The 24,806-nt window shown below is 39.4% G+C and overlaps 2 protein-coding genes across 3 annotated transcripts in view; both read right to left on the bottom strand.

Annotated features, from left to right (window-relative positions):
* The window catches only part of LOC120743428 (protein 4.1-like), a 44,327-nt gene extending 43,378 nt beyond the window's left edge, over positions 1-949 (bottom strand). Inside the window, exon 1 of the mRNA XM_040047058.1 lies at positions 939-949. The gene's annotated coding sequence lies outside the window, so the exon portion shown is untranslated. The remainder of the gene's footprint in view (positions 1-938) is intronic.
* LOC120743429 (lethal(3)malignant brain tumor-like protein 4) lies at positions 936-23,096 on the bottom strand. 2 transcript variants are annotated; one of them, XM_040047070.1, is made up of 19 exons: positions 22,987-23,053; positions 20,986-21,073; positions 20,811-20,864; positions 18,665-18,750; positions 15,858-15,962; positions 15,649-15,784; positions 15,481-15,572; positions 15,228-15,370; positions 15,015-15,091; positions 14,127-14,212; positions 13,926-14,036; positions 13,164-13,278; positions 12,943-13,042; positions 11,892-12,020; positions 11,575-11,652; positions 4,586-4,668; positions 3,305-3,465; positions 3,089-3,151; positions 936-3,000 (listed from the first exon to the last, which is right to left on the bottom strand). In XM_040047070.1, exons 3-19 carry the CDS (start codon positions 20,836-20,838, stop codon positions 2,818-2,820), a joined length of 1,776 nt encoding a protein of 591 aa, XP_039903004.1. In that variant the 5' UTR covers positions 20,839-20,864; positions 20,986-21,073; positions 22,987-23,053; the 3' UTR covers positions 936-2,817. The 2 variants fall into 2 exon arrangements, with proteins under 2 accessions (XP_039903004.1, XP_039903003.1); XM_040047069.1 differs by lacking the exon at positions 20,986-21,073 and having other exon boundaries at positions 22,987-23,096.
* Positions 23,097-24,806: the final 1,710 nt, after the last annotated feature.

Here is a 24,806-nt window from a genome sequence, read left to right as displayed (position 1 = left end):
GTCTTCAAAGAAACTCAAAGAAGTCCAGATGCTTTTCTTTCCCAGCTCCTTAGACTATGATGACCTGGATGACTGAGAACCTTCACAGACGCTTGTATGAGTATTTACTGATCTACTGAGAGTTTCCTAAACAACCATCTACAAGGTTGGCAGAGAATGGTCCAAAAAATAGAAAATTTCGATGTAGCATGCTTTAATGGGACTGTCGATGTGATTTGGCACTATGTAAATAAAATGGGTTATAATGCCCGTGAGATTTGCCACACTGCTTTTCCCAACTTTTGATGAGAAGGTCAGAAATTGGTTAAAAGTAAATCAGAGCTGCAGTCATATAATTAATGATACAATAAACCCACAGTTATTCATATTTTATCATTTTTTGATGGATCTTGATCTTATTAACCTCTTCTTTCTTACACTATACATTGTATTTTTCTTTAGTTATGCGTATTTATGATAGTGTGTGCAGAGAGGCACACATCACACACACTGTCTATAACACATAAAAACATTGGCTGGTCTGAAGAGTCTTGATTCCTGCTGCGATATTGGTCGGGTCAGAATTTGAAAGCATGAACTTCGGGCACACTGGGCACAGTTTAAACATCACAGCTTACTTGGGTACCGTTGCTGACCATGCCCATCCCTCCAGCTGTCAGAAGATAATGCATCATATCACAAACCTCAAATCAATTCATGATCTCCATAGTAACCAGATCTCAATCCAATAAAGCACCTTTGATATTTGGTATAATGGGAAAATTGTATCACACATGATCCTGAAGAAAGCCTAGTGTTTTCCTGTTCTTGCTGGATACAGGATTTAAGGAGCTCTACTCCTACAAAGTCAATCAGTGAAAGATGACGAAAACGCAACTTGCTGAAATATATATATATGGGTTCTTCCTTGTGCAAATGAGAGATCACAGCACACAGACCAGATCAGAAGCTTTATTGGTCTCAACAAATACTGACAAACAGCAAAGAGAAGTTAGACAAAGGCCCTAATATCAGCCCACTGTTGGAAACATGAAAATACCCGCCTGGACCTGTTACAGTGAAAACCTGAGGAAAGCTGTTGTGTAAACTAGAATTTGCAAACTCAAAGTGTGCAACAGACCACTGCAGGCCAGGATATGCTGATCTGAGTTAAGGTCTACAGCTCAGCTCCTGCCCCTGCTGCGCCATCACAGAGGAGAAGAGGTCAGAGAGAAGCGAGACGAACTGAAGTACAAATCTATAGATCTATGGTTACTCTAAAATAAAACTCTATACAAACACGGTAGATAACAAAACAGACTGTAACACGAGAGAATAAAATTATAAATATAGACTTTGCAATTATTCCAAAGTTAAAAAATTTCTTCTGAAAATTCAGGGTTATTGAACAGTTATTTTATTGATTGTTTAAGAGACGCAGCCAATTACACATTTCCACAACCTGACAGATCCCAGCAGAGGTGGCAGGATGATGTTAAAAGTTAACAAGATTAGTAATGTAATGAGGAGAGAGCACATAGTACTGTGATCATGGTAGAAATCTGCTGACTGATGAGGCCTGAATGAAGACAATGGTTTTGTTCATCTCAGCATGGCGTTGCATCTCATCAAGACACTGCGAAGTCAAGAAGAAGTCTAATAAAGTTCACCCCAAAATCAAATGGACATGGACCTTTGGTCTCTAGGGCTATGTGTGCACGCAGATGCAACTTACCCAGTTTTGGAGACCTATGCAAACATCTCCATGAATAATATCTGTTTATGTAATTTTGGGACTTTTGATGATGTATTTGATGTATTTTGTGTAATACTATTTTAGAATGTTCATTTTTCTCTTTTTTGAAATTCTAATGCCATTCTGTAATTAGGAGAGTTTTCTCATAACACTGTAATGATGTTTAAGATTTTCTAGGAATTACAGGTTTTGATTTTTACACACTCAACACAATGATGAGACTCATGTTAATTATGGAAACCTTTTCAGTAAACCGGACTTTTGTCACTGTGAGACCGAAATGCAGTTGTGAATGTTTCAAATAAATGTCTGAATTTTTCTTTTCTTCATGTGAGGAATAATTTCTGTCATGTTTTTAACTCTCTTTCGTGGAACCACTGCTTTACTAAAATCAATGCAACACTTTTTGTTCACAGAACCCTTTTCTTACAATAAAAATCTGTTGATAACTTACGTTTGCATTAGAGGACAAATAAAAGGACTTGACTCTGAGTAGCGAAGTCTGTTTAATGTTCTGAAGGGGCCTTTTTTAATTTGACATGTGTGTTTTGATTTTTTTCCCTGATATCTTAACATTACAAGTAAATATGATCAAATAAAGCAACTTGGATCAGATCACGGTGAAACTACTTCCCAGGACTGATTTACAGATAAAATAACAAAACTGAGAAATCTATCTCAAGATGTTTTGATGCAGATTTTTTTTTTGAACATCTCAGACAATCAACTGAGCACAGCCATGTTTCCTGGCAGAACTGCCACTGCTGATCATACAAGTTGTAAGTCCCACTTAAAGCTTTGCCTCCAGTTTTTAGTTCACCTGAATAAAGCTGTGCCCCATCCAAAGGGCAGTTTCCCTAAGTGACGGTTGGTTGTTTTCACATGAAGTGATAATGATGACAGTAACTGAATGTCGAAATGACGTCACAGGACCTGCCAACAGAAAGGTCACTGTAACGTCAAACAAATTCAGGTGACAACAGGATGGAAAACATGGCTCGTCCGGATCAGAGAATAAGGGGTAGATGCCATGGTAATGGGGTCTATCAGGTTTGGATTTGGTCAGTTACGAGCTGCAAATGTCAAGTATTGGTATGCTCAACATGTGATTGGCTCCTATCCTTAGCATGTGATCGGCTTCTGTCCTCAGCGTGTTTGAACATCAGGATGGAATTGTAGATCTTGAGGGCAGGGCCGAGTTTGATTGACATAATCCGGATGATGTCCCGCTGGGTGAGCAGGAGGAAGGCCCGTCCATCAATTTGCTAGAACAGAAGCAGGAACAGATCAGATCATTGCCACTGTCACGTCATTAGCTCTACACCACCAGATCATCTCGTCCGGTCATCTCACCTCGTCTCTGAACTGTTTGGCCTGTTCCTCACAGCCGGGGAGAGACTCTATGAAATCTGACACCTTAGAGGGAAAGAGAGAAAAAAATCCATTTGTCATACATACAGTCAGTAAAATGTGTGCAACGCACTGTACGTTAATACAAATAAATTGAATGAGCACTCTTATTTACTATTAGTGAACTACATAGCTGCAGCATCTCTTTTGCTCTCTGACCTGTTGGACGCTCCAGTGTTGGACAGTCTCAGCGTGGACTCCTGCGACACCTGGCAACAATTTGCGGTGTTGCTCCCAGCATAGTGACAGGTCGCGGCTGGGCTGTGCTGACATGGCTGAGAGGAAGACAGACTGGTGGAGGGCGGCCTGCAGACTGGATTCTAGAGGTCAGAAACACCAGTCAATGACAACCACATGGCAAAACCTCAACAACAAAAATGACAACACCTTAGTACCAAACAGCAGTGGCTTCATAAACAAACACAACCATTAACAGTGAGAACAATTTTAAACAAACTAATGTGGTGAGACGTCATCCACAAACACTGTTTTTCACAGTAAAACACTGCGAGACCTGCCACATACCAAATATGAACTTATTTAATATGTGGAGAGTCAGCAGGTCTCACCACTAAACACTAAGATGGGCATCACGTGATCCTGATCAATCAGCCGATTGGTAATTGGAAAGACTCGGATGTCCTTTACAGGATTAAGCACACAGAGAACAACTAAAACAGCAGCTACCATGGTGAAATGTTTCCATAGAAACAGCCACCTTATCTGCCTGCTGTTTCCATGGAAACAGTGAAGAGAGCAATGTTGTTTCCAGAGTGTGGATGAGTTTATATGTCAGTGACCGCTTCCACCATCACAAACAGCAGCGTTGTAGTTTCACCTTTTTTATGCCACAAAACAGCTGGAACACATCCTGTGATGCTGCAGCTGCAGATATGTCACACCTCACTTTTATTTCTGAAACATATGTATCTGCTTTCTGTCTTATATGTAAACTCCCATTCAAAAAGAGGGGCTGATGCATCTGGAGCTGTGTGCTAACTGACCCTGACCTGAAGAAGTTCAACACATAAAAATCAGGTATTATCAATGACAGATTGCATTTTATACAGGCTTAGGCTGATTTTAATCTAATTTCAGGCTCATTTTAAGCTTGATTATAATAATAATAATAATATGAGGCTAATTTTAGGGGTAGACCAACTGTGGGTGTAGGGAGAAATTGATAGGTTACACTGCAGAACATGTTAGAGTACTGCTACACTTTAAACTGCTTATGTCTGTAGTATGTTTCTGCATACAGCAGTTCAAACATGAATATCTGTGTTTGTATTCAGTAGTTTAGCTGCTGTTGTCTCTCTGAAACCTGACGTCAGCGGTTTGGTGAATTCTGCAGTATAATGCAGAACAGTGAACAGTGAAGGAGCAACTCTCCACTTTAAACAGCCCACCACCACCCTCCCCTCTCTCCCAACTTAGTACCTGGGCTGAGGACTCTGAGATGAGGCTCCTCCTCTTCCTGTTTCACACGAAGGAATGTGGTTGGCTGGGGCATTCGAGTGGTTCTAGCCATAAAGTAGAATACAAAACAACCATTATGAGTGGAAAAAAACAAAGGAAATAAAACAGCATTCTACTGTGAGTCCACTGTATTTTCACTCTACTGTGAGTCTATATTAAACTTAAATATTCAGAATCACTTGTGTATTTGAAGAGGTTTTACTCACTGTGGGATCTCACCCTGTTCTCAAGACAGAACTTATTAAGCCAATTATTCTAAGTCATCTAAAGTGATGGAAACCTTCAATTCAATTCAGTCTTATTTATATAGCGCCAAATCACAACAAGAGTCACCTCAAGGTGTTTTATACTCTAAGGTAGACCCTACAATAATACATACAGAGAAAAACCCAACAATCATATGAGCCAATATGAGTAAGCACTTTGGCGACAGTGGGAAAGAAAAACTCCCTTTTGACAGGAAGAAACCTCCAGCAGAACCAGGCTCTGGGAGGGGCGGCCATAAGCCGCGACCTGTTGGGGTGAGGGGAGGATGACAGGACAAAAGCCATGCTGTGGAAGCTTGAAACTTGAATTACAAGTATGATTCAATGCAGAGAGGTCTATTAACACATAGTAAGTGAGAAAGGTCACTGAAGAAGAAACACCCAGTGCATCATGGGAATCCACCATCACCCTACACCTATTGCAGCATAACTAAGGGAGGATTCAGGGTCACCTGATCCAGCCCTAACTATATGCTTTAGCAAAAAGGAAAGTTTTAAGTCTAATCTTGAAAGTAGAGATAGTGTCTGTCTTCTGAATCCAAACTGGAAGCTGGTTCCACAAAAGAGGGGCCTGAAAACTGAAGGCTCTGCCTCCCATTCTACTTTTAAATACTCTAGGAACAGCAAATAAGCCTGCAGTCTGTAAGCTAAGTGCTCTAATGGGGTGATATGGTACTATAAGGTCATTAAGATAAGATGGGGCCTGATTATTTAAGACCTTGTATGTGAGGAGCAGGATTTTGAAGTCAGTTCTGAATTTAACAGGGAGCCAATAAAGGGAAGCCAATACAGGAGAAATCTGCTCTCTCTTTCTAGTCCCTGTCAGGACTCTTGCTGCAGCATTTTGGATTAGCTGAAGGCTTTTCAGGGAGTTTTTATGACATCCTGATAATAACGAATAACAGTAGTCCAGCCTTACTGTTTGAATGTGGTCAAGTGTGTTTTTAGGTTATATAATCTATCTTATATAACATCTACTCAACTATCACCCACACACACTGCAAAATATGAACTTTATTCTGAAAATGAGAAAGTTCCTGAAGAAATTTTATTATGCCAGCGCATCATCAGTAGCCAACAGGAGCTAAGGATTCCTTTCTGGAGGTTGGAAGAAGTATTGGCAGCATAATGTGGGTACTTTGAAACAACCCAAATAAAGCCAGCTAAAAAGAGGTGACTCAGGCTTGAAATCTCAAAATTATTTTAAAAGGCCAAAGTATTTACAGCCATCCTGTTTACACAGCAATAACCATAAATCAAGTCAATGAGGCAGCCATAGGGCAATAATTTGTAGAGAAAAAAATATCATGAACTTTCATGAACACTGATAATTAACTGTAATATTGTTGAGCTTTTATTTTGAAAGTCATGTATTACTTGTTGAAATAATTATATGCATGCTGTAATTATATGTATGCTAAAATAATTAGAAAGCTGAATTTGTGTTTCAGTGTGAAAGAGGCAACTATAAAAGTTATTTTATTATATATTGAATTTTATTTTGAAAGGTCAACACATTTAAACACTTCCTGTTTGTAAAGTAGTACTCATAAAAGAAGCAGTATGGCATCTTTAGAATGGTGGCAGTTATTAATGTGCAGAGGTAGCACCGCAGAGAGAACACCATGTGACAATTTATTTGCAATGCCAGATGTAGATGTGATAAAAACACAGTGTACGAAGCCACCTAATCCTAAATTTGCTCAGTGAATTCAGAGATGACCTGGAATTTTCAGCTAAAAGGAGACATGGAATTCCAGCATAAACAAAGCTTCTTCAAACGTTTCCATTTTTGGTGTTTTTTACTGTAGCCTTTGTGGCCAAAATGTTACTGTTAAAGGGGTTGATGTGAAGTACTTAAAGAAGGGACAAACCAGGGGGGAGACAGGAACCTATCCTGCAAGTAATCAGGCCTTGGTGGACATCAGGCATGGGATGTGTGAACAGCAGCACATTTTTCCTTTTGATGTTTGGAATTGATTCGACAGATTGAAGGTGCCGTTTGGTTTTGTTAATAAATTCTATAACGTATAGCAAAAATTGTCATAATTTCAGGACCATGGGCAGTGCACACCATTTTCAAAGTCAAAGTCAATTTTATTTATATAGCACATTTAAAATAACTGTTGACCAAAGTGCTGTACATTTCAAATAATCAAAAGAGATAAAAGCATAGGAAGACATGACAACATTTTAAAAAGAAGCATAAAATAGGAAGATTTGAGTAAGAAATAAGACAAATAAAAGTAGTAAAAAGTCATTCTGATTTAAACGCGAAGGAATAAAAGTGGGTTTTCAGACAGGATTTGAAAGTGTCTAATGTTGGGGAGGTCCTGATGTGAAGGGGCAGTCACAGCAAAGGCTCGATCTCCTCTGGGCTTTAATCTGGAGCATTTGGAGCATTTGATCTGCAGACCTCAATGATCTTGCAGGACTGTACCAGTTCAAAAGATCAGAAAGGTATGAGGGTGCTAACCTGTGCAATACCTTAAAAACAAATAATAAATCTTAAAATCAATTCGAAAACTAACTGGCAGCCAGTGTAAGGATCCTAGTATGAGGGATGTGTGGTCTCACTTGCGTGTGCCAGTTAGTAACCCTGAAGCCTGAAGCCTTTTGGACCAGCTGAAGTTAGCTAACTGATGACAGACTAACACCTGAGTAAAGACTATTACAAAAGTCGAATAGCTCTCTCAAAGTCTCTGGAACAGAGGAATGGCTTCACTTTTGTTAGTAGCCAGAGATGAAAGAAACTGGTTTTGATTACAGCATTGATCTGTTTATCAACCATTGATAAACAGAGTTCTTAATGATATTCTTGTAATTACTGATACTGGACGCTCTATGGTCCCTGTTTTATTGGACCTCTCTTCGGCTTTTGATATGGTGGACCATAACATCTTATTATTAAGACTTGAGCACACTGTGATACCCACAGAGGCACTGCCCTTGACTGGTTTAAATCATACCTCGCTGACAGGTCCTTTTTGGTTAACTTGGGCACCTTCTCTTCCTCTGCACTGGCCTGTTGCAGTGTGCCTCAAGGAACAGTTTTAGGCCCTATTCTTTTTCATTGTATTTGCTCCCTTTAGGCGCAATCTTTGAAAATACAATATTAGAGCAGGGCGATATGGCCAAAAATATTTGAAAATTTGCGATAACAATATAACTGACGATATAATTGATGCGAGACAAAATACAACTCCACAACTTTACTAACCCCATCCATTTATTTTAACTTAAACAAGCAGCTGTTTTTTATATGCATTAAAGCCATATAAAAATTTAACAGTGCAAATGCAAATTCCTTGCTGAAAGTTTAACCAAAAGGCATTTCCAGTAGAAATGGGCTGACATATCCTCAGCATAACCATGTATAATATCCACTGAAGATAAAAAGAGGTGCTTTGCAACATTAAACTGCTTTGTGCCAAATAAAAAAGTCAAATATGTATTTTTCGGGCCATAAGGTGCACGGGATTATAAGACACATTAAGCAAAACAGTCAGATAAATCAAACTTTATTCAACTCATTCTTCCCATGTTGTTGCAGTATATTAATGACTAACCTCGTATTGTGGATGGATTATCTCAATTGTTCTCCTGACTGAAGTTTGGTCCGTTTACAGCATCCTGCCATGCGATTGCATTTGTCCCTAACCATCAGGAACCCTCACGTTAACTTTTATCGAGGGGAAAAGTGTTAGCTTAAATCCTCCAGCTTCACTGTTTATGTTATGCTAACATAGCTGTGTCGCTAGCGATCACGTAGCACATCATTATATACCAGCTAGCCCAACATCAGTAATCCTACAAACGTCACTGCTGTTTAGTTTTCTGTCTTCATTTATGTTGGAAGTGATAGCAGAGCTGTACGTTTGAATGTTTTCAGAAATCTCTCAGTCAGAACATGCTACATCATGCTTAGGTAACTAGCGAAACTAGCGAGCTAACATCCGCTAGCTTCCTGCTAACTTCTAACTCCGTTAAATGTAATAAATTCTGTTTTCATGGATGCCTGGATGTTATACTTCATAGTTACACCTGGTAAAGCAGCAATGCTGATCGTTTTATTAAAGATGAAAGAATTTAGACAGTTTTTAACTCTCAGTGATGCTGTGTGTTCGCTTGACTTTGGGACCTGAGAGGGACGGAGTTTAGGACCCAGATTACTCCCAGATTTACGAGCACCTTAGTCCGACAAATACGGCAATAACGACGGCCCGCTAGCATGTTCTACAAAAAAATGTGCTTTGTTGAACTTGCACCATTTTTACAAACCAATTCTGGTTCATCCGTTTCACTCAACAATCGGCCATGTGCGTATGAAAACAAAGGCACTGCGCATGCGCGTTTTACCCATATTCTATCGCAATATTTCATTTTCTTATTGTTGTCTAACATTGTACCGGTATTATCGTGAACGGTATAATATGGCCCAGCCCTATACAATATCACCTTTCACTTTTACGCCGATTACATACAGATCTATTTTGAACTTACTGATGACCTTGTTGTGTCTCTGCATTACTTTCGAGAATGCATGCGTGAGGTCAAAGAATGGTTCCTGAGTAATTCTTAAACAATAAGAAGACTGAGATCATCGTGTTCGACAGTAATATCCCTCGTGTCCAACTTCGTGCAGCTTTGGGTCCCTTTGCTAGCTCTTCTTTTGACTATGTCAGTTAGGTGTATTGCTGGATAGCTCGCTCAAACTCGATACCCTGTCTGCTGTACCGAGATCTAGCTTCCACCAACTGCGCCATATCTCTAAGGCTAGGCATTATGTTCCACATGAGGACCTGGAGAAGCTTATTCACGCTTTTATGACCTCCAGGTTGGATTATTGCAATTTTCCTTCTAGTTAACATTTGACTTAGGATTTTACATTATGTACTTTTATGCTTATTTTAATTCTTTGTTTGATATGTATCTGCCGCTTCTCCTATGTATCAGTGACAGTGATCTGCTTGCATACCTAGTACTTGCTTGCTATTTCTATTTACCTTTCTTTTATTCTCTATGTTACTTGTTAAGCACCTTGGTATACCCTTGGTTTTTAAGTGTGCTTTATAAATAAAGTTCATTATTATTATTATAATTCGTGTCAAAAATCACTCCTAGGTTCCTTGCAAAAGGTTTTCTTTTTTTTATAAATTTCTAAAGGGCCAAAGTCGTAGTGGTCACAGGGACCAAACGTAATGACCTCTGTTTTTTGTTCATTTAAATTAAGAGAGTTTAAAGCCATCCATGCCTTAACTTCTTTCAAACAATCTAAAAAAACCTTCAGAGGACACACAGATTTAGATTTCAGTGGCAGGTAAATCTGTGAGTCGTCTGCATAACAATGACATGAGATTTTTTTTTTTTAATTGAGCCCATTGGGAGCATATAAATCAAAAAAAGGACTGGGCCAAGAATGGACCCCTGCGGAACCCCACAAGAAAGTGAGGTTTCTAAACTCATGAGCTGCAGTACATTTTTTATTTGCAGGCCTACACAAATTCAGCTGCATGCATTATGACAATATATAATATATAGATCACAAATGTACACACGCACAACTCCCTCATGAAATCTCTCAAATTCACTTTTTTCACTAAACAAATCCAACAAAACTGTCACCGTAGGCCTACATTTAATGTCCACATGTATAACCTTTATACATGTACATGTTCTTCTGACTACAATGTAACAAACTGCACCTGTCCCTTTAATAAATTACCTGCAATTAAACAGCATTTATTGGTTTGTGAAATAGCACTAGATTACAAGGATCTTGTGAGATTGGGCATGTCCAACTCAAACTTTTGTAAATCACCCATAAAACTACTCACACCAGTGCTATTTGGGGAATGTACTCACATGCTATTTCGCCTCATTTAGGTAATCTGGCTCTTTGTATCAATCATAAGACTGGGATTATACTTTCTATGTCTGCAACCCTGCTAGGGTCCACTCAGGTTAGAGTGACATAAATTTCATTATCACATAGTGAGCATCAGAGTCCGTGCGGATGTCTGTGTGCCTCCCTGATTTTGTGAGTGCACAGACTCATCTGCGGAAAATTTTAAAAGCCAGATAAAGAGACAGCTGGAAATAGGGGCTGAATAGTCTAATAAACCTGATTTATAATTGTGTGGCTCGATGCGATTCCATTAGCACAGTTAATGATGAGAATAAGAAATCTGACAAATAATATATAGTGTGTCTCAGTGCTATTCATAGTTTTCAGTCACGTGACCAACTTGCTACTCTGGTGGGCAAAACATTATTCCATCTCGATAGCCAATCGTGGACCATACTGCAGGACAGATGTGCGAGGAAAAACAAAGATGTGAAGAGAAACTGTGTCAAAACTATAATAACTATAATAAATCTGACGAATAATAAACAGTGTGTCTCAATGCTACTGCACTGGCAAATTCAATAGTTATAAACCTGACAAATAGTTGTGTGCATCAGTTATATCACACACACAATTACTGGCACACTCAATAATAATAATAATAATAACAAATCTGATGAGCCTTGCCACACTCAGTTAGGTGACAGAGTGCGACAGGCAGTAGGAGATAGAGATATGTCTGAGTAATGTCCCTGATTATGGGCTAATTTTAGGGCCACTTCTCTTACAAACACTTAACAGGCAAACATAATCTTGCCTCATCTTCTCACTCTCACCTGTCTGTCAGCCTTCTTCTCTTGCCAAGAGGAACCAGCAGCTCCTCGTCTCTGGGTTCTGCCTTCTGAAAGCTCGTGCTGTTTAACACAGAGAGAAACAGATACCATGTAAACACCACTTGTTTTTCAGAATTATTTGCAGGACAAAATAATGACCGGCTGTTATTCTTCTGGAATAATAGAAATAACAGAGATCCTCTTACTGTAGACGTCATTTCCCATTCTATGTTTGTTTACATGCTCGGAGAAGCTCTATTCTCAGATTTAACAGTACAAGATCCACAACAAAAGCATTTTCTCCACCAGTCTACAGTTACCTGTCTGACTGGTTGTCATGCTGGCGCACGGTGACAGGTATGAGGGTTATGACTCGTTCTCCGCCCAGCCTATCAGGAAGCACCATCTCCTTACGCATGTTAATGTCAGAATATGGACAGCCAAAGGCACTAGGTGACAGAGTTAGACAAACATTTAACAAAAGAGAAACACAAACACCGAGAAATTACAACCAAGCAAACACGAATCACCAACAACAGAAACAACTCAGCAAAACAAGTCAGCAAGCACAAGCATTACAGAAATATGACTCCTCTGTATTTAGTCATAGGCAGGTACGCAGTATTTTGAACAAGCTGGAGGCGTGACAGAACTGGCTAAGTCCAACACAAAAGTGTGTGACAGTAATCCAACTGACACGTGTATTACTGTCACAGTAGCTGCTGGGTCTAAAACCCAACATTTCAGTCTTCTTCTCATTCAAATGCAAACAGTTCAAGGCTATCTGAGCTTTAATTTTCAGCAAGACATTCAATAAGTGGTGTAATTGAGATCCTTCTCCTTAAAGGTATGCTTTCTAAAAATGGATCCCAAAGGAAGGAAATAAAGTGAGAAAAGCAATGGGTCTAAAATTTATCAATGAAAAAAGTACAGAAATGTATTGCACATATCAGACGAGGCTTCCAAACAGAAAGACTGTGAGGCATCAGGAACAGAGTCAATGGTCTTACGTGGGTTATGACAGTCAGATGCAATAATTCTCGATAAAGTCTTTAAGCAGTGCAGTGTTAAAGATGGTCTTTTAAGATTTGAACTGACACCTGGAACTTGTCCTTCTTTGACCTGTGTTCAGCTCTGCGACACTCCCGTCTGATTGTACGAGTTCTATCGTTATCTATCAAATTTTGGGTCAGGGATCTGTGGGGCGGGTGAGAAAGGTACTTGCGATTTCTTTGTGTAACAGGTATCTGTGGTTTGTGAGACCGGTTTCTGTCACACTTAAAAGGGTAAATGTTCCTGCGATGGTTGCATGAGGTATTGTATATGTATATGTAAGGGAATTAACTGTAGTGTTTTGTATGAGACAGGTACCTGTGGTGTCCAGTGTATTTGGCTCCTTTGATGTGTCCGACTCCTCTGCAGCCTGCAGTAGGACATACTCCCTGAGAGGGGGAGGGCAGGTGGGACAAACCTGTCTCACACACATGATAACAATGAGTGAATCTGTCCTGCTATAACTTTCCTTCTGAACTGTAACACTGTCTGACCTGTCTGTCTGACTAGTCTGTCTCTCTCTGACCTGTATGTCTGACCTGGGGGGGGTTCCAGTGGATGTCCAGTGCGCTGACACCAGCCAACAGGATGCAGGTCGCAGAGGTCGCTGTCACACCACACATCGAACTGTGTCGACCACCCATCGTAATGAATCTGTAGATACACACCTCGTTAAATACTCATCAAACGTGCAGACTTGACTATTGAGGTATCTCATGTCACGTCATGGGCGTGAGAGGTGCTTGCTGTATTGGATGTGTGCTAGGGAAAAATGTGTACTCCCTGACTGGCTGCCAGTGGTTCTGGGAGGTTGCTGGCTACTTCTGGGTGAAATTGGGTACAAAGAAAGTACTGCAGCAAAAACCTAATAGCGATTGCTCTTGGTGTTAGCAAATTGCCAGTTTGCCTGCATCTTGATGCATAAACTTTTCTGGACGGTCATCTGTAGTTTTTCATGCAAATATTAACTGCTAGCCAAGCAATAGTACCACTTGAAAAAATGCAACACAAACTGAAAATGGAGAAGATAAAATCTGTGTTTTAACAGGGGGGTTATATGACTGGTTTATAAGCCTGGTTCACTTGAATTTAGCAACTGTTTTCACAGTAATTCAACCTCCAGCAACCACTTACAACAAGTCAAGGAATACTTATTTTTCTCATGACTGGTTGTTGTCAGACATTCTGGTCTGGTCTCTGTGACTGGAGCCTTATTCACTAAGTCCTATATTCTGTCACATGTCCAAAATGGTAGACAAGTTAACGATTATCACTACATCACACACACAGATACACATTACCTTCACCCTGTAGTCCTCTGTGTCTGTTACTGTGGCAACGCGTATTAGCATAGGGTTTCTCCTGTCAACTGCCTCAAGCTTATGGTTCACCTGGAAACCATGTGGCGCTCTCTGTTGGACAAAAGTACAGGGAAAGCTCTAAGTTACCAGAAACAGCTTCCTGATTGGCTTCATGTTTGCATGAGCCTCCTCAATCCTCACCAGGGTAAAGGCTGAAATAGGAGCAGCAGTAGAACCGGTCTCCTGAAGGTATTCCTCCCAAACAAAGTTTTCAGGGTTGGGGTGACCTGCAAAATAAAGTACTACAGAGTTTTACAGAGGAATACTATATGGAAAATTATTATGTGTTTAAATTACTGTATAGGGTGTGTCATCAATTAGCAGCTGGTTCATTTGTGCTTTGTCCTTCTCCCATATGCTCTTCCAGTATTGCTCAGTCTCCAACCTTGGTGATGCTGTTCTCATGTTGTTCCCCTGCCACTGAGAGTACACCTTGGATGGTTCTGCTTCCGATAGTTGGTCAACCTCGCTCCGTGCTACCTTGATCTTGGCCCCTAGTCTCCTTCTCCATCGAGGGTACTGCTTTTTTTGGCTATTCAAATGGTAACTTAGCATCTCACTGATCACTGTTACCAGAGTGCAGATCAGCTGGTTGGTCTCAGTATTGGTCGCGGTAGGTGCTGCATTCACATCACCTAGTAGATCTTCAGAGGGTTCCGAGAGTACTTCACATAATCTTGGTAACAGGCTACGGAGTGTCCAGGTTTCAAGCTTCACCGTGATCCTATCTTTCAGGTCAGTTCCTCCTGAACTCACCGCTTCCTTCCTCCATTACACTTGGGGCTTAGTACCCAATCTCAGGTACCCGACCTGGCGTCCAGGCTCCCCTTTGCCGTAGCATTTGTGTTGCACCTTGTCAATCCCTAGCTGTCAGAGCTGTTCCTTCTTTCGAATTTTGGAACACTGAGCTACTAGTTGTTTCGCCATCAGTCTGGATGCTGGGTATCGATGTGTGAGTGTGTTTGTTATTTGCCTGTCATTCTATGGTAATGTAAGTTTGTAAGCATAGAGTTCAGAAGGACTGCATACCCTGTGGCGCAGTAAGAGGTCGTCCCTGTTCTTCACACCAGCCCACCGGATGGATGTATGGACTGCTACTGTCACACCTGGTGGATCAGTACAACCATCAATCCATATACCCGGTTTAAAACACGTTAAATAATATATATCAAGTGAAACAGCTCCAACACTACAACCTAAAAATACTGAAAACAGAAAAAGTCTGTCGTCCTTCTGTCTCACCAGTAATCATATGTGTCATCCCAGTTGTCAAAGTGAACAAGGAAGCAGTCATCAATGACATCAGCAACAGAGGCGACACAGACAAGTCCAGGATTCTTTCTGTCGACTGCCTCCAATTTCATCCCCACCCTGAACCCACATCCCTAAAAGACAGGCAGGGGATAGACAGATACGTGGGTCAGACAGACAAGAGTATCTTGACTGCAGTGCAATAGGTGAACAGAAAGGTTCAACAGACAGACTGTATACTGACTCCAGTGCAACATGTGAACAGGGCTGCTGGTGCAGACTGAGAGTCTGTGGACTGAAGGTACTGCTGCCAGTCAAACTCTGTCTCACTGTGACCTGCAGACAAACAGACAGGTGTTATAACCCATGCCATGTAGTTACCTCTGAAGGGACTGGTCCACTTGTTTTTTACCTTTAGGTGGATGAAGCTTGTGGTTGTGCTCTTTACACCAGCCTGACGGTCTAATATTGGGTGAATCTGCATTTACCCAGAAGTCATAACACTCTGAGTACCCATCAATATGAAGGCGTAGCCGACAGCCAATCGCCTGATAGAGACAGGAGGCCAATGAGACTAGATCCAAACAGGAATGCGTATGTGGATGTGAGTGACAATTTTACCTCTGCAATGGTCACCACACAAAACATGGAGGGGTGCATTGGGTCAATGCCTTCCAACTTCATCCCAACTTTAAAACCAGTTTTTCTACTAGGAAAGGTCTGGGACTGAGAGTCAGGTAAAAGAGACAGAAACAGGTCAGAGAGAGTCAGGCAGAGATCAGACAGATGTTTTCTTTTTTTACTTTTAAATACTTTAAAGATAGTTAAAGTATTTGCACAACAATTCAGACAGCATAACAAACTTGCTAACCATTATTTAAAGATAAAAATTGTTCTTTAACATTTTGTGTTTGAGTTCCAGCAGTTACAGTGATGCAGACTGCAGTGCAAAATCACGCTGGGTTTTCAGCAGGAAATACATCTTTTTTATTTTCCCTATTTTTGGAACCCTATCTATACCTGAAAGACTAATACCCAAATCTATTATTTATAATTCTAATTTTAGATTTATATGTTAAAGGGGAAAATGTTTATGTGAGTGCAGTGAGACTGTGGATTTGAACAAATCAAACACCTTGGAACTGTTAAGTCTATAAAAAGGCTAAAAGGTTGAGTGTGTTTTTGTAGCTAGAGGGTGGTGGGGCATTCGGTGGATCTTTGAGCCAAAGACAAAAAAGGTTGTCACTTAAAGTATTGGCTGGGGATTGGCAGCACAATGGTGCAGTGGTTAACAGTGTTGCCTCACAGCAAGAAGGTCTTCAGTTCACCTCCATCACCTGGGCTGGGCCACGTGCAACCAATTTGGTCGCACATGCGACCTAATCTGTCAATCGTGCAACAAAAGAAAATCCTAGGTCACACTAGTGCGACCAGCCATTCGAAAAAAAAAATGTGTGTCTCTGTGTGGTCAACAACAGACACACATTATGCTGATATCGTGGTCTAAACCAATCAGAGATAGTCAAGGGCAGGACTCTGATTGGCCGTGGTCCAGATATTCCTGTAGGCCTACACGTGTGTGCGTTTGAAAGTGTAGGCAGATAGAGAGAGTTGAGCAGCCTAGGCCCAATAGAAGTGGATGTAGCTGTGGGTAATAAGAAAAGATGAAAAGAACAATTGATAACGTTTTCGTTAAGTTAAACCCTGATCCGTTCGAAATTCATAGCCAGTGCTCTGACACGGAGCCATCAGCCTCTCAGGTTATGTCGAGCACTGGTCCGGAGACAGCATCAGATAACGAGCCACATACCATCGACTCCGAAGAGAGCCAGTTTCCCTGGCTGAGATACAGTAAAGCTGACAACATGATGCACTGTATTTACTGTGGTGATTGTGGAAAGACCATGGCCGGCAATACTGCATTTGTGACTGGTGCTAATACGTTTCAAATTGAAATGCTGAAAAAGCACAGTGTATCCAGACAACACATTATACGCCGCGATAAATGCACTGCAGGCAGCAGCAAACAGGTCGTCAGAGGAGACCGAGATAATGATTACGTTTAACATTGCCTACGATACTCCCAAAGAAGAAGTTCCGTTCACTAAGTTCAAGTCTGAAATACGTTCAAACCGTTTTTCTTCACAAGAAAAAGGGCTTGAACATAAACCCCACGTACAGAAATGATGTGGTGTATGCCCAGTTTATAGATAAGATATCGAGCTGTTCAGATATTCAGAGGTTAGGTTTGAAGACTGAGACACTTTGAGGCACTTCTAATTTAGATTGTCTTTTTATTTAACATATTTTGAGATGTTATAAGTTTAAATTTCAGCTCAGTGAAGCACTTTAAGCACAAGCACTTTTTCAGTAACTTGTTTCTCTTGTAGATCTGTACTCCAAATAAAGAACTTTGTGCTGACAAGATTGTTAGTAAATCCTTTACACATCAATATTGTCTGTTTGGACAGCAATTTTCAAAAACAAGTGAACATGTAAAACTGCAGTGTTAAGCAATGCAGTTGAAAAATTTGGGTGCTCCTAATAAAAAACGTTAGGCGCACCAGTGCAACAGTGTGTTGCACACTGTGTTTTCCCTGGCTTCCTCCCACAGCCTCTCTCTCTGTGTTAGCCCTGCGACAGACCTGCGATCTGTCCAGGGTGTACCCTGCTTCTTGCCCTATGTTAGCTGGGATAGGTTCCAGGCTCTCCCTGATGAGGAAAAGAAGAAGAAAAAGGATGGATGGATTTTCTGGTGATTGTTTTTTTTATTTTGAATTTTCAGTTGCGTTCAGGTATTCTAGCAATTATCAGCTGGTCTCTCATGCTGTGTATTAGGAATTACAACACGGTTAACTTAATTTGCAAGTTTTCTTATTGACAGTTTCAGTTTGTTCAGTTAAAGGTTCAACAGTTGACTACAGTAATACTTGGATTTTCTACGATTTGAATTTGGATCCGTGGAAATTCTAGATTATTGCAGAATTCTTTGCATTTTTCATGTATTAGTATTAATAGATCCAGTTTTCTGTCAATGCTTTTTGAGAGACTGACTTCTGTTTCAGCAGTCTGTAGGTTCTTGGTGTATGTTTACAGCTCCAGCTTCAATTGTTTTAGATGTTTTGGCTCTGTAATGTTATTTTATCTGTTTTAGTAGCAGCCAATAACATCCTCTCGGTCTGTTAAATTCCCCACTGTGCTATTTAATTTGTCAGTGTTCTCTAATTGTTTTTACGTGTAGTATTGCCTGAGTTAATGGAATGAAGTTGACGCTGTTGTTGCTGCTGTCCCAAAAACAGCACATTCTCCCTCTTTCTCCCTCCTCTTTGCTCTGGCTTCCTCTCACAGTCTAAAGACATGTACATTAGCTTTATTAGTGATTCTAAATTGGCAATGGACAGGAGGCAGAGAGTGAGGTAGATAGTTACCTCGGTAAAGACTGTGAGCGGAGCAGCTTCAGCCTTCTGCTCAGTTAGGTACTGCTGCCAGGACCAGGACCGCCTCTTCACATTCACTGAGGATCACAGATAATCACATCACTGCTCCAATTACTCTGTTTCATTTCTGCTTCAGTAACAGCTGTGACATACCTGCTGAAGTCACTGAAGGCCAAAAGCAGGCAACCTCGCAAAAATAAATGTGTGTATATATATATATATATATATATATACACACACAGCATCTCAATTGGATTTAGGTCAGGATAGGCCACTCGTTTTGTTTTTCTTAAGCTATTCAGAGGTGGACTTGCTGGTACGTTTTGGTTAATTTGTGCTGCAGTACCCAACAGCGTCTAAGCTTCAGGTCATGAACAGATGTCCCAACATTCTCCTTTATGTTGTTTTGATAGACAGCAGAAATCACTGTTTCATTTACCACAGCAAGTCTTTCAGGTCCTGAGGCCGGAAACATTTTTTCACACAGGGCCATGTAAGTTTGGAATTTTTTCCCCTTGAAAATGAACACTTTCATTAAAGAAACTGCATTTTGTGTTTACTTTTGTTATTTTTGTCTAAAAGTACATCTGTTTGATGATCTGAAACATTTAAGTGTGACAAACATACAAAAATCCCGAAGGGGGCAAACACTTTTTCATACCACCATGTATATTTATATATATGTATATAGAGAAATAACACCTACATTTAGATACTGCATTTTATGTTTCCTTGTGTTATTTTTGTCTAATATTTAAATCTATTTGATGAGCATTTAAGTGTGACAAACACTTTTTCACACCACTGCATACACGTGTGTCTGCATGTGTATATATATACATATATATACACACACAGACACACACACGACCAATACAAGGTTGTGTGGCTCTGTAAACATGACAATGTTTAACATCCTATATATGGCAATGAGGTATTTTCTTTAAGGGCAACACACACTGACAGTGACTCTTCTAATGTTTAATGTTAAGTTGAATGCTTTCTCAATAGCTCAATAACATATTAATGAAAATGCCAAGATTTTAATTAATAAGTTATTAGTGCAAAAGTCAAACGTTATTATAAAGATAAACTGTAATCCATTTTTATAAGAACTGTTAATTACTTATTAATTAAAAGCTAATCTTTTAACAGTCTAAGAAGCTATGGCACCCTGCATATGCTCATCAATACAGTTTTTGTTTACTACTAGCATCTTTTGAGCAGTTTTTGTCAGGCCTACATCGATACAAATACATGGATACAAACTCTAGTGAATATTAATTTAAATATGGGCGACATACATTAAATGTACATATAGACATATATAAATACATAAGCTACACATATATTCATCATCTTACTATAATACGATATACCACAATCGTGTACCAAGCTGTTATATATCACAAATGCCTGCACAAATATGTAAAACAGTTTGCAGACATTCACAAATTGTTACACCTTGCAGACTGAAAGGGATCTGGGTCCTAGCAGGTGAACTGTCAGTTTAAACAATAGGAAAAGATTATGTACATCAAAACAAATGAAAGTGGACACAAACAACAGTGAATATCTGGAACAGAATTGTAAAAAACCCTGAAAGAAATGTTCTCATTGGTTAGGAATAAGTAGGTCTGATGATCATTAAGTTTCAGGATAAGAAGTGATCTTGCTACACAGCAAAGAGTGTGAAAGCTTTTCTTTAGATAAGACTCACATCTGTGACATCAACTGGAAAGTGAAAAAAGATCCATGAAAACAAAGCTGATCTGCTAACAACTCGTTAATAAAGTTGGAACCATCTTGATGAACAATAATAATAATAATAATAATAATAATAATAATAATATTTTACACAATCTGAAAATGTGACATTCAAGAAAGTAATCTAACTTGTTTGAGTTATGTTTCATGAACCCAGAACGTTCAACTATTAACATCTGTGCTTTTTTATCTACTGCACAGTAAAAAAAAAAAGGCTGAATTGGGATCCTTCAAGTGTAGTAAGTCCACAGGTTTTGCAGGAGTTGTAAAATAAACCTTTAGCATCTGACTAAAATGCAATCTTAACTCTAACAACGGTGGATTTTACAGAAAGAGTTTACCCAGGTGAGTCAGGAGCTGAGTGTGTTACCTTGAGCGCTGCTGATTTTGCTCTTCATCTCTTGTCTTCTTCTTTGGTTCCTATCTGCTCAAACAGAAAAACAAACACAGAAGTAAAGTTTGAACTGATGTTGTTCAGTTAAAGTTCTAGCAGTTTATTATCTGAACCAGTCAGGTAATCAATGAATAAATCATTCAGTACATACTTAATAATCCAAGTGGGTGCAGCAAAAATCACACCAAGAACACAACACATAATCCTCAACGAGATGAAAAGGAGTGACAGCAACACATCTGCAAAAATTACTATTCGTTAATGATCTATTAAGGTAAGGACAACTGCTCTCCAAAATAAACAATAAAATATGATGTCTCCAGTTTGTGAAGATCACCTAAATGTTTCACAGTACCACTTTACTCTGTTACCCAGTGTTTCTGCTTCAGGCTCAGTCACATAAAAAGAGCTATGTCATAAGTCATAGGTCACCTATTCTAATCAGAGACGTTATCAAATGATGATAAAATTGTTATTAAATATCTATAAAGAACAAAAAAATCTAACTAAAAATGTGATGCAAGTGCAAAAAGGACGAGATTAAAGCTGCAGAAAATCTAAATAACAACTTTGGAATGTTCTTCAAGAAGCCTAAAATACTATTCCTGAAGACTTACTAAAGAAAGCTGCCTAAGACAGTTCAAGCTGTGTTGAAAAATAAAGGTGAAAAGCTCATAGAAAAGTATAAACTCTGTGTTTGCCTTATACACTGTATTTCCATTTATGTTTGCACATCTGAATAAATTGCTGCACCTTTTCCCCCATTTTCCCAGCAAAATATAAAGTAAATAGGTGTGGTTCACGACTTTTGCACAGTACTGTATGAAGTAAAACAAAATATATCTTGCATCCAAAAAACTAAAATCATTAATATTTATAAATGTTAATCCACTTGCACTGTCAAGTGCAAGTGGATTAAATGTATGAACTTTTTCATAGTCACGTTAGATTTTCAGTTTCAGCAAATAAAAAGTGAAAGATTTAAGATTAGAATAGTCTTTTAAAGGAGCACAGAGACAAACATATGATCTAAACTCCAAACTCACACAACAGCTATAACATCAACTACAAAAACCTCAACATCAACACCAGCATTTTGACTCTGAATCAACTAAATCACCAATGAGCTAATTGTCAATGATTTTTGACAAAAACATTGTGACTACACTTGTCATCATCTTTATCATGGCAGGAAGCAACGCCATTAAAACACACAGGAAGTCAACACACATTCACCTTCAAAATAAAATCCTACATGTATTTGGGGGCAACTGCATCACCTCTGACAAAATGAAACCCGTCAGATTCTCAAAAACATGTGTGGCTGTCAGAAATATAAATGTAACAGATAATATATTGAAGATATTAATTAATCTTATATAATAACTATAAGATATTAATTATTTTTCATCTAAGGGAGTATTTTCATGTATACATCAGTTTGAAATGGTCAAAGTACTGAAATACTGAGTGAGTAAATATAACTGAGTGAGCATACTCAGTTATATTTATTCTTAATATACAGAGTAAAACAATCTCTCTGTAGCCGCTGTACCTTTGATTAAATTGTTATATGTGACTCAGTTAGCTTATAACACATTCTGTTTAAAATGTACAAAGTAAAGTTAAAGTTATGAAAGCACTCGAGGTGTACTTGTCCTGTTCTATAAATCTACACAGATCTCGTTAGGTTTACTGATAATTATTGTTTGGATCTCAAAATGTAGCTCAAAAAAACTTTAGGAGTTTATTTTGATAGAATATTTTTGTTTTCAATTCTGCCTTTTATTTTTAAGAAAAGCATGATTTAAAAATAAAGTCTAATTACGTCCCCCTGTCGGGTTTTTCCAACTCTCTATTGCGGTTTCTGGACTTTTATTGCAAAAAAAGACGACTGTAAAGATTTTGTTCTGCAGCAAAAGCTCTTATTATGAAGGTGCGATCGGAAGCGCGCCAAATGAGTGTGTCCCGACAGCTTCTTTCAGGAAACAAACAGCGGAATGAGGCGGCGGTCCGCGTCTCTCCCCGTCGCCCTGAGCGCCCCTGTGAACGGCAGCAACAGCGACAAATAGGCAGCTAAAGTAGCTACAGGGCCAGACAGAGAGGGACGAGGCGAACCGACCCAAGTACCGGAGCGCAGTATGAGACTTACCAACCGCGATGAGCCGTCTCAATCTGCTGACACACGAAACAACACGGAAACGCCGAGAAACGGAGCCTCTGCGCATGCTCGTGTAGGAGTGAGAGAGCGAGCGAAAGAGAGAGAGAGGTCAATATTCAGTAACTGATCCCGTTTGTGGCACAAACACTCCCACCCATTGTACTGCTCAGTAGTCAGAACACCTATTACAAATATTTAAAGAAATAAAAACTTTGATGCAATTTGCAGCACTTTATTATTTGGAGTCTTTCCTTTCCTTACTTAGTTCTTTACGTTTAGTAAAAATAACAAATACATTTTTAAAAAGCGTGCTTCCCCAGTGGGAAATTACTCCAGTACAGGCAAAAGCCCTGCATTCCGAACTTCAGCAAATGTACATTTCATTCAAAACTGATTTTTGTTTTTCCTTTTGTTTGATGGCTTACCACACACCAATGGACCAAAAGAATGACACTATTTTGACATAGGTTTGATCTTAAGGATCTACTAGTTTGTGTTTGTGCATGACATTGCAGCACAAACATGTATTTGCAAGATAGACTGGAATAAATGATGACGCATCAAACATTACATAGGCTGCAGTGAATTTCTGTTGATGCAGGCTATTGAGCTTTGAGGTTCCCAGTCAAACTTAGTTTTGAAGCACATGTTAAAAGCACTTTTACTCTTGTATTTTTCAAAAAAAAAAAAGATACCATACCCAAAATATTAACTCTCAAAAAAATAAAAGAAACAATCATAGGACATTTTGCAGAATTCAAATAAACAACAACAAACACTGTTTGTAATACCGGTAATACCGGTATAATGCTGGGCAACGATAAGAAAATGAAATATTGCAATAGAATATGGGAAAAACGCGCATGTGCACTGTCTTTGTTTTCATATGCACATGGCGGAAAAAGCATGGCGGCGACGGAGAATGAGAAGGGCGAAAGCAGATTGTTGAATGAAACAGATGAACCAGAATTGGTTTGTAAAAATGCTGCAACTTCAGTGGTGTGGAACTGGTTTAGCTTTCGACCGTCAGATACACAACAAAGCACTATTTTTGGTAGAGCATGCTAGCATGCATGTAAGAGGTGTAGTGCTATTAATTTATGCTTAAACACTGATCACATTGATCATACAAGTGATGTAGTGCATCCAAAGTGACAGTTTGAGTACATTAGAGAGCTATTATTAGAAGATCAAATATTAGAAAGATTTCATAAATGGATCAGAAAGCCAACTGTGAATAGTTTCATTTCCATCTGTCTCAGCATCATTGTTATGGATGAGTCTTGGGGGTCCAAGCCCATTACTGTGGTTACTCTGCCCCATCAGCTGAATTCTACCGATACACTTCTACAGCTTAAATTAAGTCCAGACTTATAGTTTAAAGTTCCAAACCTCCTCTGACATTAACATCAGCACAGGTTTAGTTTTCCATGGTGGACAAACTGGCCCAATACTTTTGTCTGCTTAGAGAACTACCAAGGGGTCTTTTTGACCCCTGTGGCATTTTAACTACATGTATTGTCTGGGCTGGCATCACCGGAAGAACTCTCAAATGGTTTGCATCACACTTATCTGATGGATATTTCGCAATTCATATCTCCTTATGTGTGCCACAAGTACATGGAGTCCTCCAGGGCTCAATCCTTGGACTAATTCTGTTTTCATTTTACATGTTACCACTGGGTCATCTACTTCACAGCTTCAAAGTTACCTTCTTCCATTGCTATGCTGATGATACACAGCTGTAACTTGTCTTTCTATTACAGCCTGTCTTACCACTCCTTACACAATCCTTCTGTTCAGCCCTTACA

The sequence above is a fragment of the Simochromis diagramma genome, unplaced genomic scaffold (assembly GCF_900408965.1).
Source record: "Simochromis diagramma unplaced genomic scaffold, fSimDia1.1 OVJJ01000715.1, whole genome shotgun sequence".
Classification (NCBI taxonomy): Eukaryota; Metazoa; Chordata; class Actinopteri; order Cichliformes; family Cichlidae; genus Simochromis; species Simochromis diagramma.
The sequence above is the reverse complement of the archived record's forward strand: the minus strand, read 5'-3'. Positions and strand labels throughout refer to the sequence as shown.